The 21,645-nt window shown below is 56.5% G+C and overlaps 2 protein-coding genes across 3 annotated transcripts; one reads left to right on the plus strand and one right to left on the minus strand.

Moving 5' to 3' along the window:
- Nucleotides 1-743: 743 nt before the first annotated feature.
- On the minus strand, nt 744-4,694 carry CUNH2orf68 (chromosome unknown C2orf68 homolog). Of its 2 annotated transcripts, none has more exons than XM_044417497.1 (4): nt 4,534-4,694; nt 2,676-2,791; nt 2,281-2,426; nt 744-1,619 (listed from the first exon to the last, which is right to left on the minus strand). In XM_044417497.1, exons 1-4 carry the CDS (start codon nt 4,638-4,640, stop codon nt 1,497-1,499), a joined length of 492 nt encoding a protein of 163 aa, XP_044273432.1. In that variant the 5' UTR covers nt 4,641-4,694; the 3' UTR covers nt 744-1,496. The 2 variants fall into 2 exon arrangements, with proteins under 2 accessions (XP_044273432.1, XP_044273433.1); XM_044417498.1 differs by lacking the exon at nt 4,534-4,694 and adding an exon at nt 3,552-4,268.
- A 926-nt stretch (nt 4,695-5,620) lies between these two features.
- On the plus strand, nt 5,621-19,918 carry USP39 (ubiquitin specific peptidase 39). Its single transcript, XM_044417454.1, has 13 exons — nt 5,621-5,897; nt 8,477-8,546; nt 11,739-11,833; nt 12,910-13,046; nt 13,421-13,573; nt 13,798-14,023; nt 15,265-15,342; nt 16,221-16,288; nt 16,590-16,778; nt 17,820-17,962; nt 18,672-18,807; nt 19,112-19,198; nt 19,445-19,918. Exons 1-13 carry the CDS (start codon nt 5,651-5,653, stop codon nt 19,493-19,495), a joined length of 1,680 nt encoding a protein of 559 aa, XP_044273389.1. The 5' UTR covers nt 5,621-5,650; the 3' UTR covers nt 19,496-19,918.
- The last annotated feature ends 1,727 nt before the right edge of the window (nt 19,919-21,645 follow it).

Raw genomic sequence — 21,645 nt, forward strand, 5'->3', positions numbered from 1 at the left:
GGGCCGCCGGGTCCGGTGCGGCGGGAAGGCCGTCCGACTGCCCGGCCGTCGCGGGGGAAGAGCCGGGCTCGCCCCTCCGGGCCCCCCGGCAGGGCCCGAGGGCGCCCCAGCGGCCCCGCCGCCCGCCCCGGATCCGGCACGAGGCGTGAGGGCCCCCGATGGACGGCGACGGGCTGGCCCCGCGGCGGCCCTTGTACGTGCCTGGCGCGGCAGCCGCGAGGGGCCCGAGGAAGGCCAGCGCCTCCCGCGGGGCGCGACGGTGCCTCGGCGGGCAGCTCACCTTGCAGGTGCGTGGGCAGGGGCTGGGCAAGGGCCCCTGCCCAGGCAACGGGGGGGGGCGGGTTGGGGCCACGTACAGCCCGAGCCCCCCCGGTGCCCATGAATGCAGCCAGTGCCAGCTCTGCCTCAGTGGGTACGTCTGCGCCTTTTGCCGGATCTGGTTTGCCGCAAATGAATTGGTGGGGTGTGTAATATCCTATTCCTTGGTCCTTTATTAAGTCTGGACCAGACTCTAAGTTGCAGAGGGGTTCAGACTATGGGTTGTTTAACCCTCATCACTCCATTGCTCTGGGTTTGGCTGTCACAACTAACAACCCAGAAATAAGGCATTCCCGGACTGTCGAGCAAAGCGGGGCAGCTCATGGGATGTGGAAAGAATGGTGCCAGGATGCCCACGAAGCAGGACGGAGCTGCCCATTCCACGGCAGGAACAACGAGGGAATCACTCAGAGCAAACGCCAGGCAACAAAGGAGCAAGCTGCATGTTTATTTACAACAATGTGCCATTGTTTGGAAAACACTTTTTTATCAAGAAGAGTAAAGCACAGCAGCCCTGGAGACCCCAAAGATCCCAGCCAGTGCCCAATGCTTCATGGCCTTAAAAAGCCAACAAGATGTTGCCAGTCAAGGCAGGCAGCCTGCCTTGCGATGGTCTACCAGCTGATCCGAAAGGGGGAGACTGCAGAGTAACTAATGCAAGGCTTGGGGCACCAGCCGCCCCTGTGCCAACGGTGGCTCCTCACAGGTGCCCTCGCTCGGTGATGCAGGGGGACAGCGCCCCTGCAGGCCCCGGCCCCGGCAGCACGTGCCAAGAGCTCCCCTCGGTGCTGGGGGCTTGGTCTGGGCACCTTTTATTGGCAGGAAAGTTGCGGAGCCACAGTGATGTGTCTGCCTTCGTCTGATGGCGAAAGACAAGAGAGGCAGCAGCTGGCTACTAAGAAGGGCAAGAGGCTACCGGAGTCTTGGGGAGGTCTTGGCTGCACTAATACTCCTTGGTACTCTCTTAAACAGACTCAACCGAAATAATCCACTGCTCCCTCCAACCCTCATTTTGGGCACGGGCAACTGTGTCTCAGCCATCACACTGGTGGACCTTTTGCCAGGGACAGGGTTCCGCGACTACCCTGACCCTCCCGGGGGTCCCAAGCCAGCAACCACAGGACAAGTTCCCCAAAGTACTGCCAAGCCGGCAAACGGCGCAGGCGCCTCTGCAGTCCTCAGCGCTTCACACGCCGCTTCTCCAGCTCCTCCTGAATCCTCTGCCTCAGGGCCTCGCGCATAGCCGGGTCCAGGTGGTTCTGGGCACTGACTTTCTCCACCACCTCGTCTGGGTCGTTATCCTGTACAGAGAAGTAGAGCCTGTTGAGAGAGGATGCAGCAACGCACCTCGCCCTGCACAGGGGATGATTAACCAGCAGGAAAATTTCAGAAATGAAACCCACACAATCTCCCTGAGCCTTCCCCATGCAAACTCCCAGCCCTGGATTCGCTGGCTGGAGCCAATTTGCAAATGCACCTTAGCAGCAAAAATGCGATGCAAAACTACAGCTCCCTGGCAGGGAAGGGATGAACGGCAGACGCGACAAACGGCGGCACGACCAGGACACGCCGGCAAACAGCACAGGAAGGCCAGGCACGCTCAGTACTCCCCCGACCGCCCCATGGATCACCCCTTCCCCCAGGCTGAATCCGAAAGGATCTGTCAATCCACACTGGATGGACTGGCACTCTGAGAGCCCCCCAAGTCAGAAATTATGCCCCAGGCCAGCTCTTTAATGAGAGGAACAAACATGAAAGACAGGTGCTGGGAAATAACGCGTGACTGAGTGATGCCCCTTCGAGGGGGAACTGTGGCAGCCATGGGTCGTGCTCGTTCCTCTCTGGCGCCCTGCATGTGCCACACCCCTGCGAGTTCTAGCAAGAGCGCGCAGCCTCTTGCCCCGGCAGTCACACAGGAGTCCAGACCGCTGGTCGCCTGTGGCGCCCCCGGAAGTCTCATACCTGGTGCACAACCACGGAGGTGACCAAGCCGCTGTCGGCCTCATATTCCAGGCAGAAGAGCGCCGGCCCACTGGGGTCTGGCTCCGTACTGGAACTGCTCTCACTGGACCCCTCGTACTCAATGGCGGCTGTGGTTTCCGCTTTACCTGAAAAGCACAGAGGAAATCCTGGGGAAGCGGCCGCTTTTCTCACTGCCCCCGCAGATGAGGAGAGTTCCGGTCAAAGTCACTCGCCCTGCAGTGTTGTTAAAATACTCTGTAGTGCCCCTTTTCTGTGGGGCGCTTAGCACAACCATCAATCCGGCCCTGAGAAGAGACGTCAGTCTTTGCCAGCACATCCCCAGCTTTCAACAGGAACACGGGAAGACAGGCAAGAGCTTTGGGAACGGGACTCACTTCTCCGGCTGGGGTGATAGACCTGCTGGTCTGGCTTCCTGGGCCGCGCTGGCGCTGGCGTGTGCCTCTTCTTCACCTTCTCCTTCGCCTGCTTCATTTCCTTGTCATAGTCATCCCTGGGAAGGAACGTGAGCACAATACAGGCCTTCAGTGCAAGACTTTGGGGGAGCCAGAGCAAGGCTAGCTTGCTGGGGGTCATGCCATTTGGTACGCCAGGGTACCCAAACAGCTCCTCCCCTCCCGTGCAAACGCTTTACTGGTCTGAAAACAGAAGGAATCTGTTGGCTGAGAATGCCAACCAAAATATCTCAGGCAAGTTTAGCCATAAATGTTGCCTTTGCTCTTACAGAGCAGAGTTAAAAGGAGGAATGGATGCATCGGTGGGCACCCTGTGTTCAGAACGGAAGCAATTGCAAGCACAGTCCCAGGCATGCTTAGACGGGGGAAGTCCTGCAATTTGTGGCCAGCCCTTTGAAGCACGGCCTATTGGGAATGCTGGGAATTGGGGGGGGGGGGGCTAACATCCGCTGTGCGTAGGATTGTGGCCTTACTCCTTTTAAGAGATTTTTAACCCATCATTCAGAGCACATTGCCCTTATAAAACACTTCACAAGTTTATAAAAACACAAACGTAAACTAAAACATAGAGTAAGCTTTCTTTTCCGCATCAGGCAAAACCCTTTTTATTTTCCTGACATGTTAATAGTTAATTGGTTTTATCTTCGATTTTATCACTAATGGTCGGATACAATGTGTTATTTGTTGGTACATTGTATTTTGAAAGCAGTCCTGAGACTGTGGTATTGGACAGCATACAAAAACTTAAAATAAATAAGCAAGCTCAACTTTTAGTACTAAAAGCAGATAAGTGCACACATTAGTGGTGGCAGCAGCTGTGCCTGAAGCCCAAAATGGAGACTGGACTGCATCTTCATGTTATTCCGTCTTCCCTTGCCGGCTGGAATCTTGACAAACTGTAGCAGTGTAGAAAAACGGTCCTACCAGCACCAATTCACACTGTGTGCGTAAGGAACTCTCAGGGTTGCGAGCAAAACACTTCAACCTCCCTTTCCCACACACTGGTTCCAATAATGAACCCAATTCCTCCTTCCCTGACCCGCCACAATGCTTTCATTTATTAAATCAGAATGTTGCTGTTGGGATGCATTTAAAGGACTGTGCCATTAGGTTGAGGTCAGTCTGCATTGTATACTGTTCATTTACTCGGTAGGAGGCCTCGTTCAATGACTTGGGCACCATAACATTTTTAGTAAAATACACGGCCTGGCAACATGCCTATTGAACAGCTCCCAACCACATTTTATTGTCTGTACTTTCTGGCTTTAGCAAAAGCACCGACTGTCGCATGAACCCGATGAGCTTGCAGGGGAGGCGCCCCTGCGTTCTATTATCGCACTGCATTTATATTCTGCCTTTTTACCTCTTGTGACGAACCAAAGGCCGCTTATTTTATCCTAAAAACAACCCTTTGAGGTAGGTCAGGCTGAGAGCGGGTGACTGAGCAGCCAGCTTTGGGGATCGGTGAGGACTGGAACCGGATATCCTGGCTCCCCGTCCTCCACGCTCAACAGCAGCCGGTAATGCTTATAACCGGAAAGGGGGCGCCGCTTTCTGGCATGGAGATAGCGTTGCTACGGGGGGGGGGGGGGGCCGAGCTCCGATAGGCGGCACGGAAGATCTGCCGGGCTTGCCAGCAGAGCGCGGCCGGGGAGGCGGGGGGGGGGGGGGGGGGGGGGCCGCCCCAGTGGGCGGCCAGCCAGAGGGCGGGGGCACCCGCGACCCCCGCCCCGGAAGGAAGGCGGATTCCGCGCGCATCGGCGATCCGCCGGGGCCGTACCTGGCGATCTGATTGCGCCGGATGTGGCGCACGAAGCCGTGGCTCATGTCCAGGCGCCCCCCCGGCCGGCAGCCGCCCCAAGCCGGGCTGCCGCGCTCCGCGTCCATGGGCGCCCCCTGCTCAGCCTCCGCAGCCCGTGGCCAGGCCAGGCGCAGAGGAGGAGGAGCCGGCGCCGCCCGCTTCCTGGCCGAGGCGCGTCCCGGCCCCGCAGCTGCGCCGAGCGAGCCGCGGCTTCGCCGTCCGCAGGGGCGGCGGGTACTTGCGCCCGCCCCAGGAGCCCCGCTCCGCCCTCGCGCGCGCCCAGTGAGCATGCTCGGCCGGCAGGGCGGGGGCCCTTGGGCCACCCGCGGCGGAGCCTCCCCCGCCCGGGCCCCGCGAGCCTCGGGCGGCGCCACGAGGGGGGCGCCGGCGGGCAAGCGCGGGGCCAGCTCACTGGGCCGGCCGTTTGCCTGGCGGGCGCCCTGCGCCCGTGCGGGGAGCGCCAGTCCCATCGCGTCCCAGCAGGCGTGGCTGCCCCGGGCGCTCTTCGCCGCCCGCGGAGCCGCCTCGTCCGCCTGTGACTCCGCGCATCGGGCCCGGCAGTGCCCACGGGCTGCCGAACAGCGTCGCAGCGAGGAAGGCCGCCAGAGCCGGCCCTCGGGGCCGGAGTAGCCTCATTCTCTCGGCGCTCTTCCCCTGCGCGGGGCCCCCAGATGTCGTGGACTCAAGCTCCCATCAGTCTCAGGCAGCCCGGGCTCTGGGCCGTCATGCCGGGTGCCGTAGTTCGCCGTCCCGGGCTGGGCAGGCCTGTGCTTAGGGCTGGCCGGTATCGGCGGCGCTACGCACATGGGGACCTGGCACGAGGCAGCCACGGGGCGGCTGGCGGCCACGCAGTGTGGCTTGGAGGAAGGCCCTCCGCGCCGAGGCGGACACGTGGAGGGTGCGCATGCGCAGAGATCGACCAACCCTGACCCACGGGCGCCGCAATCCGAAAGCCCGCCGGGTCGCAGAGAGATCACGTCATGAGCCAGTTCCGGAAGACGTCGACGCCGCTGCGCAGGCAGCCTTCTCCGTGACGACAGAGCGGAGCGCCCGGTGCGGAGGCTTTCTGCGCGTGCGCCGCCTGATCTCCGCGGCGATGTCCGTGCGGGTGAAGCGGGAGCGGGATTTCCACCGGCCGTCCTCTCGGAGCGCCTTCTCCGGGCGCTCCCAGCCCGAGCCGGGCGGCGGGGGCGGCGCGTCTCGAGGCGCGTCCGGCCGCGCGACGGCAGCAGGCCCGGTGCGGGTGAAGCGGGAGCCCGACGACGAACCCGCTATCAAGCGGGAGCCCGGCGAGGAGGAGGAGGAGGAAGAGGGCCTCGGCGGCGCCGACAGCGAGCCTGCCGGTAGGACGTGCGCCCACGGCGCTCTGTGCCGGCGGTGCGGCGTGGCTGCGGGGGGATGTGAAGCCCGCCGGTCCAGCGGGGGGGCGGGGGGCTCCAAGCGCAGTGCTAGGGCGGGCGGCCGCCGCGCCTGTGGACCTTCTTTCCGTCGGTGGCTGTCCCGGGTCGACGTGAAATAGTAGAGTGGAAGGGGCCGCTGTTGCAGATCACCAGTTTGCACCTCCCCACTCAGACGGCTGCCCAGTTTCACCTTGAATGTCCCCAGTGTGGAAGAGCCCAACACCTCCCCAGGCAGCTGCTTCCACCGTCCTATTGCTCTGACAGTGAGGAAGCTTTTCCTGATATCCAGCCTGAATCTGGGTTGTCACCGCTTGACTTGATTATTCCGTATTCTGCACTCTGTTATTAACCAGAAGAGATCTTGACCTTCTTCTCTGTGACAGTCTTGGTGATACGTATAGAGAGATTTGCTTCTTGGGAAAATTAAATGTGGAAGTTGGAGCACGGTTTCTTTCACTCAGTAAGATTGGCGGGCTTGCTTTTAGCATGCAGTAGATTAAACTGAAGCTGTGCGTGACCCCATGTACACAATATGGTCACCAAAAGTCACCTTACCTGTGGGTAGTGCTTGATCAGCTCCCTTTCAGTTCTGGTGCCAGCAGGCAGCGCCACCTGAATGTTTGTTCTGGCTGCTTTTTCTCTGGCTGATGAAGGGGCTAGGTCGGTCGCCCTCCTGTTCTTCCTGGAAGGCCAGAGCATACCTGCCCTTGATCCCTTGGCTAGTAAAAGGGCCAGAGTGAGCTTCCTTTTAGTTCAGTAACCCTTCAGACAAATAACCCCCCAAGACACAACAGGAGCTATTTCTGAATTTGACAACTTATTTATACTTGTTTGCCATGTATTTGTTGCAAAACAGGCTGTTCTTGAACCCAAGAATTGTCCACACTGATTGGAAGCAGATTGCCTACCTTTGAGATGAGTCTTTCTAGCAATAGCTTGAGATGCTGCAAGTTGAATCTGAAACCTTCTTTGTCAGAAGCATATGCCAAGGCACTGAGATACAGTCCTTCACAGATTGCAGCCGATTAATTTGCCACGATATTTGGTTGTGTGATTAACCATAACAAACTGTTAAGTATTTCATAAATTAGAAAGGCAGCTCATGTTGATGGCATGCCTTGATTCCAGGGTATAGTGTGCCAATTTGTCATTTAATCGAGAATGACTCTCACCTTCTTTCACCTCCATTTGGTACTACACAGTTTTTGTTTGAAACTGACAGTCTCAGCTGCCTTAATGGTTTTGCTGCAAGAACTCTGTAGGATGGTACTTTCATATTAAAATATGACATGTACTTTTGAATTATGTACAACTCCTTCTTGAGCCGAATGTTTAAGCAGGAACTCCTGAGCTTTTGTCAGTATTTTCTAGTATCACATAGTTTGACTCTTTGATGAATTAAAATAAATGCTACATTTATATCCTGCCATCATGTCTCTTGCAAAAGACATGATGATGATGATTATGATTATTATTATTATTATAACATTTCTATGCCGCCCCTTGCCGAAACCTCGGGGCGGCTTACAACATGATAAAATACATTGAAATACAATAGTACATAATAAATTACCATTAAATATAAAAATACAAAAAATACATTGATTTACAAATACAAAATTAAAATTATCAGTATAAAATAAAAATATAGGATGAGAAAGAGAAGGAAGAAGAAGTTGCCCAGGCCAGATCATATGTTTTAACAATTGAAATGATGTTTAAATAAAAAGGTCTTTACCTGGCGCCGAAAAACCAGTAACGACGGTGCCAGGCGGACCTCTTTGGGGAGTGAATTCCATAGGTTAAGCTACTTAGGGTAGCTTAACAGGGTGATCTTGTCCATTTTATCCTCAGAGCAACCCTGTGAGGTGGGTTAGATTGGCTGGCACTAAGACACTAGATGAACTTCATGACAAAGCGGGGAATAGAGCCCAGATACCCCAAGGCTCAGCCACCTGAACCGCTATGTCACACTGGTTCTTGGCAGCCATTGCATTGGCTCGGGTTCCTGGACGACTGCCCTCCTGAGCTGGTATACTTCCACAGTTCCATGTTGAAGTCTGCTGGCTGACTGCTGTGAGAAGTCCACTTTCATTTCTGTTCCCTGTCCCCAGAAGGGGGAGTAGGAGTAATCTGTTTCCTTTAAGGCCTTCTTAGAAAAGTTTGCAGTGGGAATTGTAGCACATTGGTGGGTTCTCATGTTGTTTTACCAGTTGTGTCTCCTAAATTTGTTTGCCCTTTTTTCTGATCCTCTCACCTTGTGTGTTACTTTGTTAACACAAAAACAGTGATCAGTGCAGTCCTAGACCCTCCTACACAGAAGTAAGCCTATTGCGTGTCATGGAACTTGCTCCCAGGTACATTATACAGGGCTACAACCTGATAAATCTTCTAAAGAAATAAATACATTTCAAAGTACAGCTACCTAATGCCATGCGTTCTTTATAGATATTTTGTGTGCCTGTTTATTCTTTGGAGCGACATACTTCATAACTTGTTTTTTGTCTTGTCGCACACTGCAGTGAAGTATGGCAGATTTGACCCAGAGGACCGACGAAGCAGGCACTGCCCATATTTGGACACCATAAACAAGTCAGTATCAACATGGAGTCCACTGGGGTGCGGGGAGTGTCATAAAATAGTATACCATGGAAAAAAGAGCCCCTGCAGAGGCTGGAAAATGGTCTTGCTTCTGGAAAGAAGGCTAGTCCAATAGGCTGTAAGTTCTGAAGCCATCAGTAATTAACACAACAGCAGCCGCACTTGGGATGATGGAGGAAAATGAAGGTGGAGGAAATCACGAGATGAATCTGACCGAACACACTTAAGAGCCCACTATCGGGCCTATGCTGTGGCGGTGAGGGCGGCAAAAAAGAGATTCTTTTCCGCTTCCATTGCCTCCTCACAATGCCATCCGGCGGAGCTCTTTCGAGTGGTGCAAGGCCTGGTTCGTCCAGGTCCAAAGGAAGACCTGATTCCACCCTCAAAGGCCCGCTGTGACGACTTTGCCAGGCATTTCAGGGAGAAAATCGCTCAGATTCGTCACGAGCTGGACACCACTATTGATTCAGAGGTTTCAAAGGAGACACCAACACTGCCGTCTGGTCCAGATTTATTGGATGAATTTCAGTTACTGCGGCCCGATGACGTGGACAAGGTGCTTGGGCGAGTACGTCCAACCACTTGCCTTTTGGACCCTTGCCCGTCTTGGTTAATAAATGATTCCAAGCACGGGATTGGAACCTGGATTTTGGAAGTGGTTAACGCTTCTCTGAGGGAGGGTCGGGTGCCTGCCCCTTTAAAGGAGGCGGTAGTCTGACCGGTCCTGAAGAAGGCGTCACTGGATCCAGAGATGGCCACTAATTATAGACCAGTGGCCAACATCCCGTTTCTGAGCAAGATGTTAGAACGAGTGGTGGCGGGACAACTCCAAGCACTCTTGGATGAAACTGATTATCTGGACCCATTGCAGTCCGGCTTCAGACCCGGGTACGGTACTGAATCTGCCTTGGTCGCCCTGTATGATGACCTGTGCAGGGAGAAGGACAGGGGGAGTGCGTCCCTGTTGGTTCTTCTGGACCTCTCAGCGGCTTTCGATACCATCGACCATGGTATCCTTCTGGATAGGCTTGCGGGACTGGGGGTCAGAGGCACTGCTTTGCAGTGGTTCCGCTCCTATCTCAATGGCCGGTTCCAGAAGGTGGTGCTGGGGGACTATGGCTCTGCGCCATGGCAGTTATGCCATGGAGTACCGCAGGGGTCCATTTTGTCCCCTTTGCTGTTCAACATATACATGAAACCGCTGGGAGAGGTCATCAGGAGGTGTGGGCTGCAGAACCATCAGTACACTGATGATACCCAGCTCTACCTCTCGTTTTCCACCAATCCAGGTGAGGCAGTGGCTGTGCTGAACCGGTGCCTGGCCGAGGTAATGGGCTGGATGAGGGCCAATAAACTGAAGCTCAATCCAGACAAGACGGAGGTCCTGTTGGTTGGCGGATCGGGCTTCGGAGAGGGTGAATTGAACCTTGTCCTGAACGGGGTTGCACTCCCTCTTAGGGACAAGGTCCGCAGCTTGGGAGTGCTCCTCGACCCGGAGCTTTCACTGGAAGCTCAGGTAACAGCAGTGGCGAGGAGCGCTTTCCTCCAGCTTCGGCTGATTCATCAGCTGCGCCCCTATCTGGAGAACGACTGCCTTGCGACAGTGACACATGCGTTGGTGACTTCCCGTTTGGACTTCTGTAACGTGCTCTACGTGGGGCTACCCTTGAAGATGGTCCGGATACTTCAATTGGTCCAAAATAGAGCTGCCAGGCTGCTGACGGGGACTGGACGTTATGTTCACATGACTCCAGTTCTCCGTCAGCTTCACTGGCTTCCCATTGAAGTCCGGGCCCAATTCAAGGTGTTGGTAATGACCTATAAAGCCCTAAACGGCTTGGGTCCTGGTTACCTGAAGGAGCGCTTACATCCTTATATGCCCAGCTGCCCCCTGAGATCGGCGGGAGAGGCCCTTCTCCGGGAGCCCTCTGTGGAAGAAGTTAGGAGGGTGGTTACTCGGAGGAGGGCTTTCTCAGCGGTGGTGCCTAAGTTATGGAATGCGCTCCCCAGAGAGGTCCGCCTGGCGCCGTCGTTATTTGTTTTTCGGCGCCAGGCGAAGACCTTTTTATTTAAGCAGTATTTTAAATGTTAATATTATTGAATTTTATTTGGCCAGGGCGGCTTGTTTTATATTGTATGTTTTATATTATATATTTGTATTTTACTGTTTATATTTTAAAATGTTATTTTAACTTTTTGTTGTAAGCCGCCCCGAGGCTTCGGCGAATGGGGCGGCATAAAAATGTTTTAATAAATAAATAAATAAATAAATAAATAAATAAATGATTGAAATGTATGAAATATGATTTCTCTATCAGAACTAAACTTAGCTTATTACTTTGAGGTCATAAATTGTGTTATGTAAAACTTAGTATATAAGGATTCCCAGTTATGGAATGGAATGGCAAACTACTGCCAGAATAGATCTTAGTGTTTATCAGTTTGGAAAGGAGGAGGAAAAAATAAGAATTGTAAATAGGAAACATCAGTATTTGTAGTACATGAAAGGAAGCATTTTATTCTCTAGACTTTGAAAAATTGCCTCTCTTGGTAGAAGAGGCGGAATGGCTCAAAAGGCTGCAGTACCTCTTGGCCAGGAGCGAGAGCAGACCAAGGGGATGGCAGCATGAGCAGGTGGCTTCTAGGAACCTCACTGCAGAGTTATGACATCATGATTAGAAAGGATTTCTAGGGGATAAGCAGTGTCTAAGCACGCAGTCCTGGAGGCCAGTCTAGAAGGCCATGACATTGTCTGGAGTCTCTGTCCTGGCCCTTGGAGCTGGGATGCAGGAGGCTGGGGCCCTCTCCGCTCCCCTGGCAGCTGGGGAGTGAGTCGGGCTGCCTGCTCCAGAGTTGCGGGTGGGCCTCTGGGAAGGAGGGGGCATGCCATCGCGGCGGGGGGGAGGCTGGGCCCATGGGCTTGTGGAGTTCTCTTTACTGGCTCAGCCTTCTCCTCTTCTCAGCACTTTATCTGGGCAGAATATTCTTTTCTGGGATGGCTGAATTTGGGTACAGTCATTGTGCAGAAGACGCTGAGAACGGTGGGCTTTCCATTCTGGTAGCTGTGCTGCGCATCCCCTGCGCTTGTCCTCGGCACAGTAATACTGGCTGCCTCCAAAATTGTGTTGCACAGAGGTATCTGGCACTTCTCTCATACTTACTTGGCATTATTCTGTCTTGCAGGAGTGTTCTGGACTTTGACTTTGAGAAGCTGTGCTCAATCTCGCTTTCACATATCAACGTCTATGCTTGTTTGGTATGCGGGAAATATTTCCAGGGTGAGTTTGCGTCTGTGTGTTATACTTTCTTTTCAAAAGTAGTGCTCAGTGGGAATGCTGCCTCTGTGGCAAGCGATCCTGGAACAGCCTAGCAGTGTCGCTTCACACCAAATGCAGAGCTGGCAGCCCCTTCCCAGGGTGCTGGGTTGATGGTTGTGCTTCTTGTTTCCTTGCTCCCATCACAAGGCTGCGGTCACAAAAGGGACCGGCCTGATCAAGATGCTCTTTGAAGCACAGCCTGGTTCTCAGCAGGGTCCTTGTTGCCCCTTAGGACTGTGGCATCAGGAACTGCCCTGACTGCAGAGGCTGCAATGGGGAGATTTCCCGTCAGGGTCTAGAGCAGCATTCCCCATTCTGTTGTCTTCCAGATGTTTGGAATTCCATTCCCATCAGCCTCAGCCAGCATGGCCAGGAGTACCAGCCAGTTGTCATGTGTAGCATCTAGCTTCCCCTCGGCCGTTCCAGCCTGGCCTCCCCCTCCTTTGCTCTTCTCTTCTTGGCCTCTTACCGCCGTTCCCCCTTGGGACCTTTTGGGCCATGGCCATCTGGAGCAGCCTCCAGGCTTCCCAGGGGCCTCTTCCTTCCAAATTCTCTCGTGGCACTTCCTGCCCCTTCTGCCTTTTTCTCAGGCTCATTCCATTCCCCAAGCAATCAGGCTTCCCTCTCTTGAGAATACTGCTGACCCTCCATGCTTCCTTCGTCCATCACTCCTTTGGGCGTCTCACTTCTGTGCAGCTTGACCTGGACGGCGTGGCAGCACCCTTACAGCCTGAGTCCGCAGCCTGCTCCTGCAAGAGTTTGGAACCCAGCAGCACTGGCAGCACCCCCTCTCCTCATAGGAATGGGATGCAGAGCCGTGTAGCTCCCTCAGTAACTCGCTTCTTTGCTGATGTGCCAGGTCATTTCACTTTGGCTTCAGCACCCTGTGCACACGTCCTTTATCTCTACTAGAGTATTCAGGGAAGACTTGGAACGGCCCAGTGCTTTGGCTGGTGGGTGTAATAAACGTTTAACAAACGGATTCGCCTCCTGCTCTCTTGCTCACAGAGCTCGCCTGCCTTCTGTTTTCTCTCCAGGTCGGGGCTTGAAATCCCATGCTTACATCCACAGTGTCCAGTTCAGCCACCACGTCTTCCTCAACCTCCACACCCTGAAGTTCTATTGTCTGCCAGACAACTATGAAATCATCGACTCTTCCCTTGAGGATATCACGGTATGTGGCCTTCCTGATGAAAGGAGGCAGGAGGGGTGCTCTCTGCCGCTCTGGCTGTGATCTCCAGCACACTTCTCTGCAAGCTTGCGTGTGCTGGTAACTGTGTTTTCCCCTGTGAGGTCTCACAGAATGCGGTGCCTCCTTGCAGCATGGAGAGGAAAGGGAAAGAGAGAACGCCGTCAAGGGCTGGCTGCACGCCTCCTGACACCGCAGGGCCCTGGTGGGGAGCCGTGCGTCACCCTCCCCTAAAGCTGTGTGTTAAGATTTGCCCTTGAAAAGGGGCCGGGAGTTGCACGCAGCAAGGTGCCCGTGCCTGAGCTGAGGCCCCAGCCGTGGCCTCTCCTGCTCACGCTCTCCGGCCTCTCCCACTGCAGTATGTCCTGAAGCCAACCTTTACCAAGCAGCACATTGCCAACCTGGACAAGCAGGCCAAACTCTCCCGAGCCTACGATGGCACCACGTACCTGCCAGGCATCGTGGGACTGAACAACATCAAAGCAAACGACTATGCCAACGCTGTTCTCCAGGTGCGGTGCGGTGCGGTTTGGCCCTTGGCACGGAGGGACTGACGGAGTTCTGCAGGCCCTTGCGGCGGCCTCCGGCTGCTTAGCAGGGCTTGGCTCTGGGTCAAATGCTGCTCTCGTACCACTGCAGCATTCTCTGATAACGGCCTGCAGGTCTTGGCAGTGGAAGAGCTCGCCCACGGATGAAGTGGGCGCGTCGCCTCTCACCTTCAACGCTTGTGTTCTAGGCACTCTCTAACGTCCCGCCCTTGCGCAATTATTTTCTGGAGGAGGAGAACTACAAAAACATCAAGCGTCCTCCAGGGGACATAATGTTTCTGCTGGTTCAGAGGTTTGGGGAACTCATGAGGAAGCTGTGGAATCCCCGGAATTTCAAAGCGCACGTCTCACCCCATGAAATGCTGCAGGCCGTGGTTCTCTGCAGCAAGAAGAACTTCCAGATCACAAAGCAAGGTAGGGTGTGGGGGGCGCTTGGTGTGGGAGGGGTGCTAAAGGCGGCAGGCTGGAAACTTGTGGGTGGCTTCGCAGTCGCTCCCCCATCTCCTGTCATAGCAACACTGCAAGCCGCTGCACACGACCCTTCGGGCCTTTTCTGTTATGGATCTCACCTTTGCAGGGGGTTCCCAAACACTTGTTTCGCTATTTAGGAAGGCTTTGACTGCCAACAAACTGCCTATAGCTGAGTGACAGGACTTCAGGCAAAGCGTACACCAACATTTGGTTTTGGTGGATTCAATTCTGGTTTTCTACTAACACAGCTTAGAAAGGAAAACAATCTTTTATTTATTTTTATTAGTAATATACTCGTAACATCACAACATAACTTGCACTCAGTGCTGCTTTTCTTCTAAACAGATTGCAATAGCTTAACAGGTAATAGAACTTCAAACCTCGTTTGTGCGTAGACTTCTAGTCCTAACAGCTTAAAAAGAGGCTGGGTACCAGGCTGTGTGTTCATTGCTCAGCAGGCAGTTCACCAGGCAGGAATGTAGACCTGGTAAGAACCTGCCCCTCATTTCAGCATCAGAATCTATTTCTGCCTTTTTGGTTCTAGCTAATAACTGCTTTCTCATAAATTAGTGTTCATTAATCTTAGTGTTATTCCTTGCGTTATTGTAAAACAGACAGCATTGCTTACGCATACCTTGCAAGCAAGAGATACGGTTAGTTTCAACCCATATTTTTGAGAAAAGAATTCCTTACTCAAAATGTGCTTCTAAGCCTGCAGTTGTCGACATTAATATTGCAAGCTTTTGTTTGTTTGTTTGTTTTTCGGTTTATATCCTGCCTTTTTCCTACAAAGGGCTCAAGGCAGCTTACATCTTTCTCCTCCTCCATCTTATCCTCACAACAACCCTGTGAGGTAGGTTGGGCTGAGCGTCTGTGACTGGCCCAAAGTCACCCAGTTGGCTCCATGGCCGAGCGGGGACTTGAACCCAGATCGTCTGAGTCCCAGTCCCACGCTCTTAACCATGACACCACACTGGCTCTCTACACTTTTGATGTGGATATTTCTTGCAATGCTTCAAGGGAGGGGCAGTCACTCTGAGCACCCCCCCTTGCAAGTCTCAGCCCTGTGATGGGCTGTCTTCCACTGAGCCACAGAGTCGGGACCATGGGCACTCCTGGGAGCTTTGTGCCCCCCACCCCAGCTTCTGAGGGGCTTGTCTTTTTCGTTGTCTCCCTCCTTCCAGGTGATGGGGTCGACTTTCTTTCCTGGTTCCTGAATGCCTTGCACTCCGCCCTTGGTGGGACGAAGAAGAAGAAGAAAAGTGAGTGAGCCTCCAGCTTCCTTGCACGCTGCCTTTTGGGTGTGCACCCCCCCAAGGCAGCTTACAACATGCGAAGGGAAGTTTTCAATGATGGCCTGAAATCATAGCAGGCAGGATGAAGCCCATCCAGTGGGTGAATGTGGATGATGGGCCCTCCTCCCGAGGGCCCCACGTGCTCCTTGAGGCCTGGGCTCGGCATGACCTGTGTGGGGTCAGGAGGGGTTGTGGCAAGGACAACCTTGGCTGTTACCAAGCACGGCCCCACCCGGGGGGAGGTGGCCGCAACTGGGCCTGTTCCTTCCACGCACGGACGCCGCAGCGCTGTCTTCATGGAGCTGCCTTTAAAGCGCAGCTGGCTGCAGGTCGGCAGCCTGCAGGTGTCGCGTGGATCGGGCCCGGGTTGCTTTGGCTGGCAGATGGAAGAGCTGCGGGCCTGGTAAGGCCCCGGGTGGCCTCTGTCCAGTGCAGGCAGCCGGAGCGTTGGAGACGCTGCCCCCCTTTTGAAAGCTGGAAGGTGGTGGAGGCAGCCCTGCAGGCCCCTGAGATGGCCCTGCAGGCCCCTCTTTCCCCATTTTTAGATGGAGCTGGAACTTTTTAAAGTCTCTTTTGGCTGAAATCTTTTCTTTATGTGGGCTTATAAAAAGTTGTATGTCATATTCCTAGTATAAAAAAGTAGTAAAAAGTTTCTTACTTTTTGTTTTATGTTAGCAGTTTTATTACTTTGGTTTAATTCCCCTCGTTGCCTTAGAGAGACTTGATTTAAACATCCTTAAAATCAGTTGGGATATACAGATGATTAGAATAAAAGAGCAAGCATCCCTGGGGAAGTTCTCTGGGCTATGAATGAATTGTGCTTGTCCTGCCCTGTCTGACTGCAGCCATCGTGACAGATGTCTTCCAAGGATCCATGAGGATTTTCACCAAGAAATTGCCACACCCTGATCTGGTGAGCTTGGGGTGCAGGTTGGATTTTTGCTTGCAGGTGGAGGAAGGGCAGGGGAAGAGCTTCGGGGCCTCCCAGGGCAAAAAAGGGCAACCTGTCCTTCGGCAGGGAAGATCCAGCGGTGGCCGAGTCTGGGGTCCACCCCCCTTGTGTCCAGTGGCTCGAAGGCTCAGCACTTCCCCCTCTCCAGGGCGCTCAGCCATGCATTGGGGCGTGAAGGCCCCCCACACGTCCACAGCGAAGCCCCCCGCTCCTGCCGTGGGGCTGCTTGGCTGGTCAGTGCTGCTCACGGGCGCCCTCTCAGCCCGCAGAGGAGAAGGAGCAGCTGCTCCGGAACGACGAGTACCAGGAGAAAATGGTGGAGTCCACCTTCATGTACCTGACGCTGGACCTGCCCACCGCCCCGCTGTACAAGGACGAGAAGGAGCAGCTCATCATCCCGCAGGTGCCGCTTTTCAACATCCTGGCCAAGTTCAATGGAATCACAGAGAAGGTAATGCCTCCCCCTGCTATTTTTCTCACCTTTCCAGCAGGGGGTTGCACCTGAGGCCATGAGCAGCATGAAGACGGCAGGCCAGTGACCCTGGCACTGCGCCCTGCGGAGCGAGCCCTCTGCCAACCCTCAGGCCTGCGGGCTTGGAGGCCGCTCCATTCGCAACCCAAAGCGGGACTGCTTCTGCGGAAGCTCAGGGGCTGCGGGGACGGCCTCACGGGGAGTGCTGGCCCAGAGTGCGCTCCGTCGGCCTCACAACCCAGACAGCGCTCGCCGGGGCCTGCGCGGCTGCAGCGGGGTGGGGGGTGCACAGGAGGAGGTGTCCTGCCTGCCTCCTTCCCCGTGCCGATCACGGCCCTCCCTCCCTGCCAAAGAGCTGTTGGCCGGCCGGAAGTGGCGAGCACGCGCTCTGCGGGGCGGAGGGGCACCCTTTCCCCAGCACGGGGGGATTGCCTGGGGAAGGCGAGGTGCCTGTCTGCAAGTGTGCGAACTAGCCCAGTGGTGGCCGGGATAGGCCTGCCTCCCTGCGCGGGTGGGGGCTGGTTGACTGGCCCTCCCTCTGTCTGGGGTGGCTTGGCTGAGGGGAAGCACTTTGACTCAAGGAACACAAGCGCTAACCCCGGGCTTTGCTCTCTCCCGTCCTCTGGTGCTTTTTGCTTGCTCTTCCACAAGGCTCTGATCAGACCCCAGGAAGGGCTGGAGAGCAGCCGTGCCATGTGGGGCCCCGAGTACTCAAGGCTTGGGTACGGGGCCTGCCACCCGGGCAACCCTCCCAGCTGCTCGCCCAGCCCTGGAGACTGCAACCTGCTGCAAGGGTGCTTGGGGGAAGGGCGGTGCCAGCGCTCCTCAGGTGCTCTGTTGGAGATTGCCTCTTGCGCCACCAGCGCTTCAATTCTGACGAGCTGCTCTTTGTTTGAGGAGGTGTGTGCACCAATCCTGCCAGGTCCACATTTGGAGATCCAGCGCAGGGCAAGGGTCAGCTTGACTGGGCTTGGCTGTCCTGTGGAAATATATCTCCAGATGATCCTCGCTTTCCCTCAGGAGTACAAAACCTACAAGGAAAACTTCCTCAAGCGCTTCCAGCTCACCAAGCTGCCTCCGTACCTCATTTTCTGCATCAAGAGATTCACCAAGAACAATTTCTTTGTCGAGAAGAACCCGACCATTGTCAACTTCCCCATCACGTGGGTACCGGCTCCCTCCCCACGTCGCACGTCTGCTCTGGGACACGGTTGGGTGGCTACAAGCAGGTGCCGGGCTCGAGGGCAGGGAGCGGAGCCTCGGCCAGTAGCCTCTCCGAGCTGCCCCGTGCCCCCATTGTTGGGTTTCCCGGCCTCTGTGCTGCCTCCTCGTGAGTCACCAAACCTGAGATGACTCTCCCGAGGCTCGGCTAGCAGCGGTGGAAGCTTCCAGCTGGATGCCCCGGGCACTTCTGTGATCTGACTCTGTCCGGTCTCACCCGGCCCCGTTTGCCTCTGGCTCTTGCGTCAGGAGAGGTTGGGCGCCCCTCTTCTGGACGTCATAGAGAGGAGGTGGCGATCATGCAGATTTCTCGGCGCCTGAGTGGGTGCTGGCACTCCGCCATCCCTGACACGTGAGCCTTCCTGAGTGGAAGCCCTTGTGTTCGTTCCGTCACGTGAGCTGTGTTCTCGCAGCAGGTGCGCTCGTACCACCTCGCCTGCAAGAGCGCCTGAAGTGGGCGTTTATTTATTGTTGTAAGCCGCCCCGAGGCTTCGGCGAATGGGGCGGCATAAAAATGTTTTAATAAATAAATAAATAAATAAATAAATAAAATTTAGCAGAGCACGCGGCCTCATCGAGCCATTCGACCGGCCCCTGCCCTTTGGAAGGAGGCGGCGCCTCACGACCTCTGACCTGCCTCACTTGCTGCAGGAACGTGGATCTCCGGGAATACCTGTCCGAGGAAGTGCAGGCCGTGCATACGAACACGACCTACGATCTCATTGCTAACATAGTGCATGATGGGAAGCCCGCCGAAGGGGCCTACAGGATCCATGTACTGCACCACGTGAGTCCTTGGCAGGCAGCGTGGGCCGGCTGCCGCCCGCCTGTGACGGGGGGCCGGCTTGCATTACCGCCTCTCCTCCTCGCTGCACGGGCCGATGGTGCGTGCCCGGCTTTGTGCGGCTGTCCTGGTGTTTCCGAGGCACTTCTGTGCCCCCCGGCTGCTCTCGGGCCTGTGCTGAAGCGCCGGTCCGCCTGGGCCCGAGGTGAGCCGCGGTCGACCCGCTGTGGCTGCCTGCGCTGCACTCCTGGCCAGTCGGCTGGCCGGCCAGGTGACGGCACTCTCCCCTTTGTCGTGGCTCCGGCAGGGCACAGGCAAGTGGTACGAGCTGCAGGACTTGCAGGTGACGGACATCCTGCCCCAGATGATCACGCTCTCGGAGGCGTACATCCAGGTGGGTCCGTGCTCGCCAGCAGGGCTCCCCGGGCCAGTGGAGTGGGCGCCCGCTCCCGGGGGGAGAGTGCCGGGGCAGTCCGGAGTGCCTGTTCCCGGAGGGTGGGCATGCGGGGCCAGCAGCGCCCTGGTGCCAGGCAGCGCCCTGTGCGTGCGCAGGCTGGGGGCGGGGCCTGGCATGCTGGGGGCCCCAGGGAGCGGGGAAAGGGGCACGGCTGGGCAGCAGGCGCTTTGTTTCTTTCCCCAGATCTGGAAAAGGCGGGATAGCACAGAGGAGACCAATCAGGAAGGGGCATGAGAGGCAAGAGCGGGAGCTGCTCTGGGACATGAAGGCAGGATGTTGTGGCCACCCGCACCCCTGCACGGCAGGCCGGGGGCTGCAGCCGTGGGTCACCCGCAGCTGCTTGTTCAAGGGGCCTCTCGTCCCCCTGCTGGCTCCGTCCCTCGAGCGCCTCGGCTGGCGAGTGCGGCCCGGTTGCTGCGGATCTGGCTGAGCTCCTGCCGGAGAAGAGCTGGTGAGATGGGAGGCAGCCGGGCCTTCTGGATGCCTCCGGGCACTGCTGCCCTCACCCCAGTTCCCCACGGCCTGGCAAAGGGGTCAGGAGAAGCTGTCTCCTTGATGCTGGAGAGAGGGGAGGGAACCTTGTGGGTTTGCTCGCCTGTTTTGTTGAGTAGTTTTTGCTCTATGTCTGCATTAAATGTACTTGGTTTTTTTTTTTAACCAACTGTGTTGGGGGCGCATGTGCATCTGAATACTTTTGCTGGAAGTGCTGCCTTCCCCCTCCCTGGCCCAGCCAGTTGCGCCGTTGTGGCAAACAGCAGCTTGGGGGCCTTGAAGTTGCGGGGACAGGGCAGCGCCCCATTCCCAGAGCATCCACCCGCCAGTCCCTTCCGGTCCTTTCCCACCGCTGGCTCTGAGCACAGTGGTGTTTCGGCTCATGCAAGGAAGAGACTGCACAGCACAGTTTGGGGGTTAATTTTAATTGCTGAGAGAATGAGCAGCTCTCGCCCCACGCCAGCCTTCACCACATTTCAAGCTACGGCTCCGATCCTCCACCTGCTGGTCAACCTGGCTGGGCCGCATGGGAGCCGCAGTCCAAAACATTTGGGGGGTGCCAGGTGTGTGTGGGGGGGGGCGCCTGAGCACTCAGGCCCACCCTGGGATGCAGGCAGCAGGACGCGTCTCGGTAACTGCGAGGAAGGAGAGGCCTGGGCCCCTTCCGTGAAGGTGGCCGGATCCGCGCCAGTTGGTCACAGCCACACGTGGGCCCGGCAGTGCTGAACCGCCTGGGAGGAGGGACCAGAGGGAGCAGTGAGATCCTGGGCAGAGAGGCGACTGCACGCCCCGAGGAGACCCCTGGGAGGGCTCGGGGGCTCTGTGTGCCGGCAGCCCAGTGTCGCCAGGCTGGCCGGCAGGAGTGAGTCCACCTGCGGGAAGCAGTGGGGTGGACAGACCCTGGGGGCGCCCAAAGCCCCACCCTGCCCTCTTGCACCATTGCCGGGCCGTCTGTGGGGCCTGGCCGATGGCGTGGGGCCAGCCGAGTAGACAGTTCTCACCTTGCACTTCTCAGCGGCGATCAGGCTGGAGCACCAGTACACGGGTCCCTGGGCACAGGCTGCGTCTTCCGGACGAGGCTTCTCCGGCCTGCAGGCACCCACTTCCTGTTGGGCACGGGGGGACATCCACGGGGTTGAGGGGGAGCCACCGGGGCCGATCAGGCCCTGCCACCTGCCCGCCCACCCGCCCTTGGTGAGCCCCTTTGTGGAAATGGGAAGCCTGTGGCCTCTCCTACCAGATGCTTGCAGAACCTCCTGATGCATCTGCCTGAGGCCTCCGTGGCGAAGGGCAGGGGGCTCTGAGCTGGTTGAAATGGCGTGGCTCGGGCTCCCCTCCTGGCCCGGCCACGCGCGACGCAGGCTCCAGCTGCCCCCTGCCCTCCACTTCGCTGCTCCTGGCCTTTGCAGACGGAGGGGCGTCGGGCTTGGTGCCCAAGCGCCTCCTCTCTGCCTGGGCTTCTGCTCTCCATCAGCCTGGGAGCCTTCCAGGGACTGGGAACTGTTTTGTCAGGCTGCGGGGCTGAGCTCTGGAGATCGTTGCCCTCCAGCCTGTCGGGGAAAGCCACTTGGGGCCGAGAGGCCGCTCCACCCTTCCTAAAAAGCGGCAGGCGCTTTCCAGACTGGCCATCCTGCACCCCTCAGGCACCCGCTTTCCAGACTGGCCATCCTGCACCCCTCAGGTGCCTGGGCGGAGCAGGCGGGAGGCCGCTTGGGGCGGGACGTCGGCAGTCGTTCCATACCTGGCAAACAGTTGGAGGGTCCCAGGACTTGGTGAGCAGCGCGAGCCACTTTGGCCGGTGCTGGTGTATGAGGCTCCGGCACTGCAAAGGGCGAGGAGGAGAGACCACATGAGTGCCGCGAGGCCGGCCCCCAGCTGGATCGCAGGCCCTG

This window comes from Varanus komodoensis, unplaced genomic scaffold, assembly GCF_004798865.1.
Source record: "Varanus komodoensis strain SLA01 unplaced genomic scaffold, ASM479886v1 scaffold88, whole genome shotgun sequence".
Classification (NCBI taxonomy): Eukaryota; Metazoa; Chordata; class Lepidosauria; order Squamata; family Varanidae; genus Varanus; species Varanus komodoensis.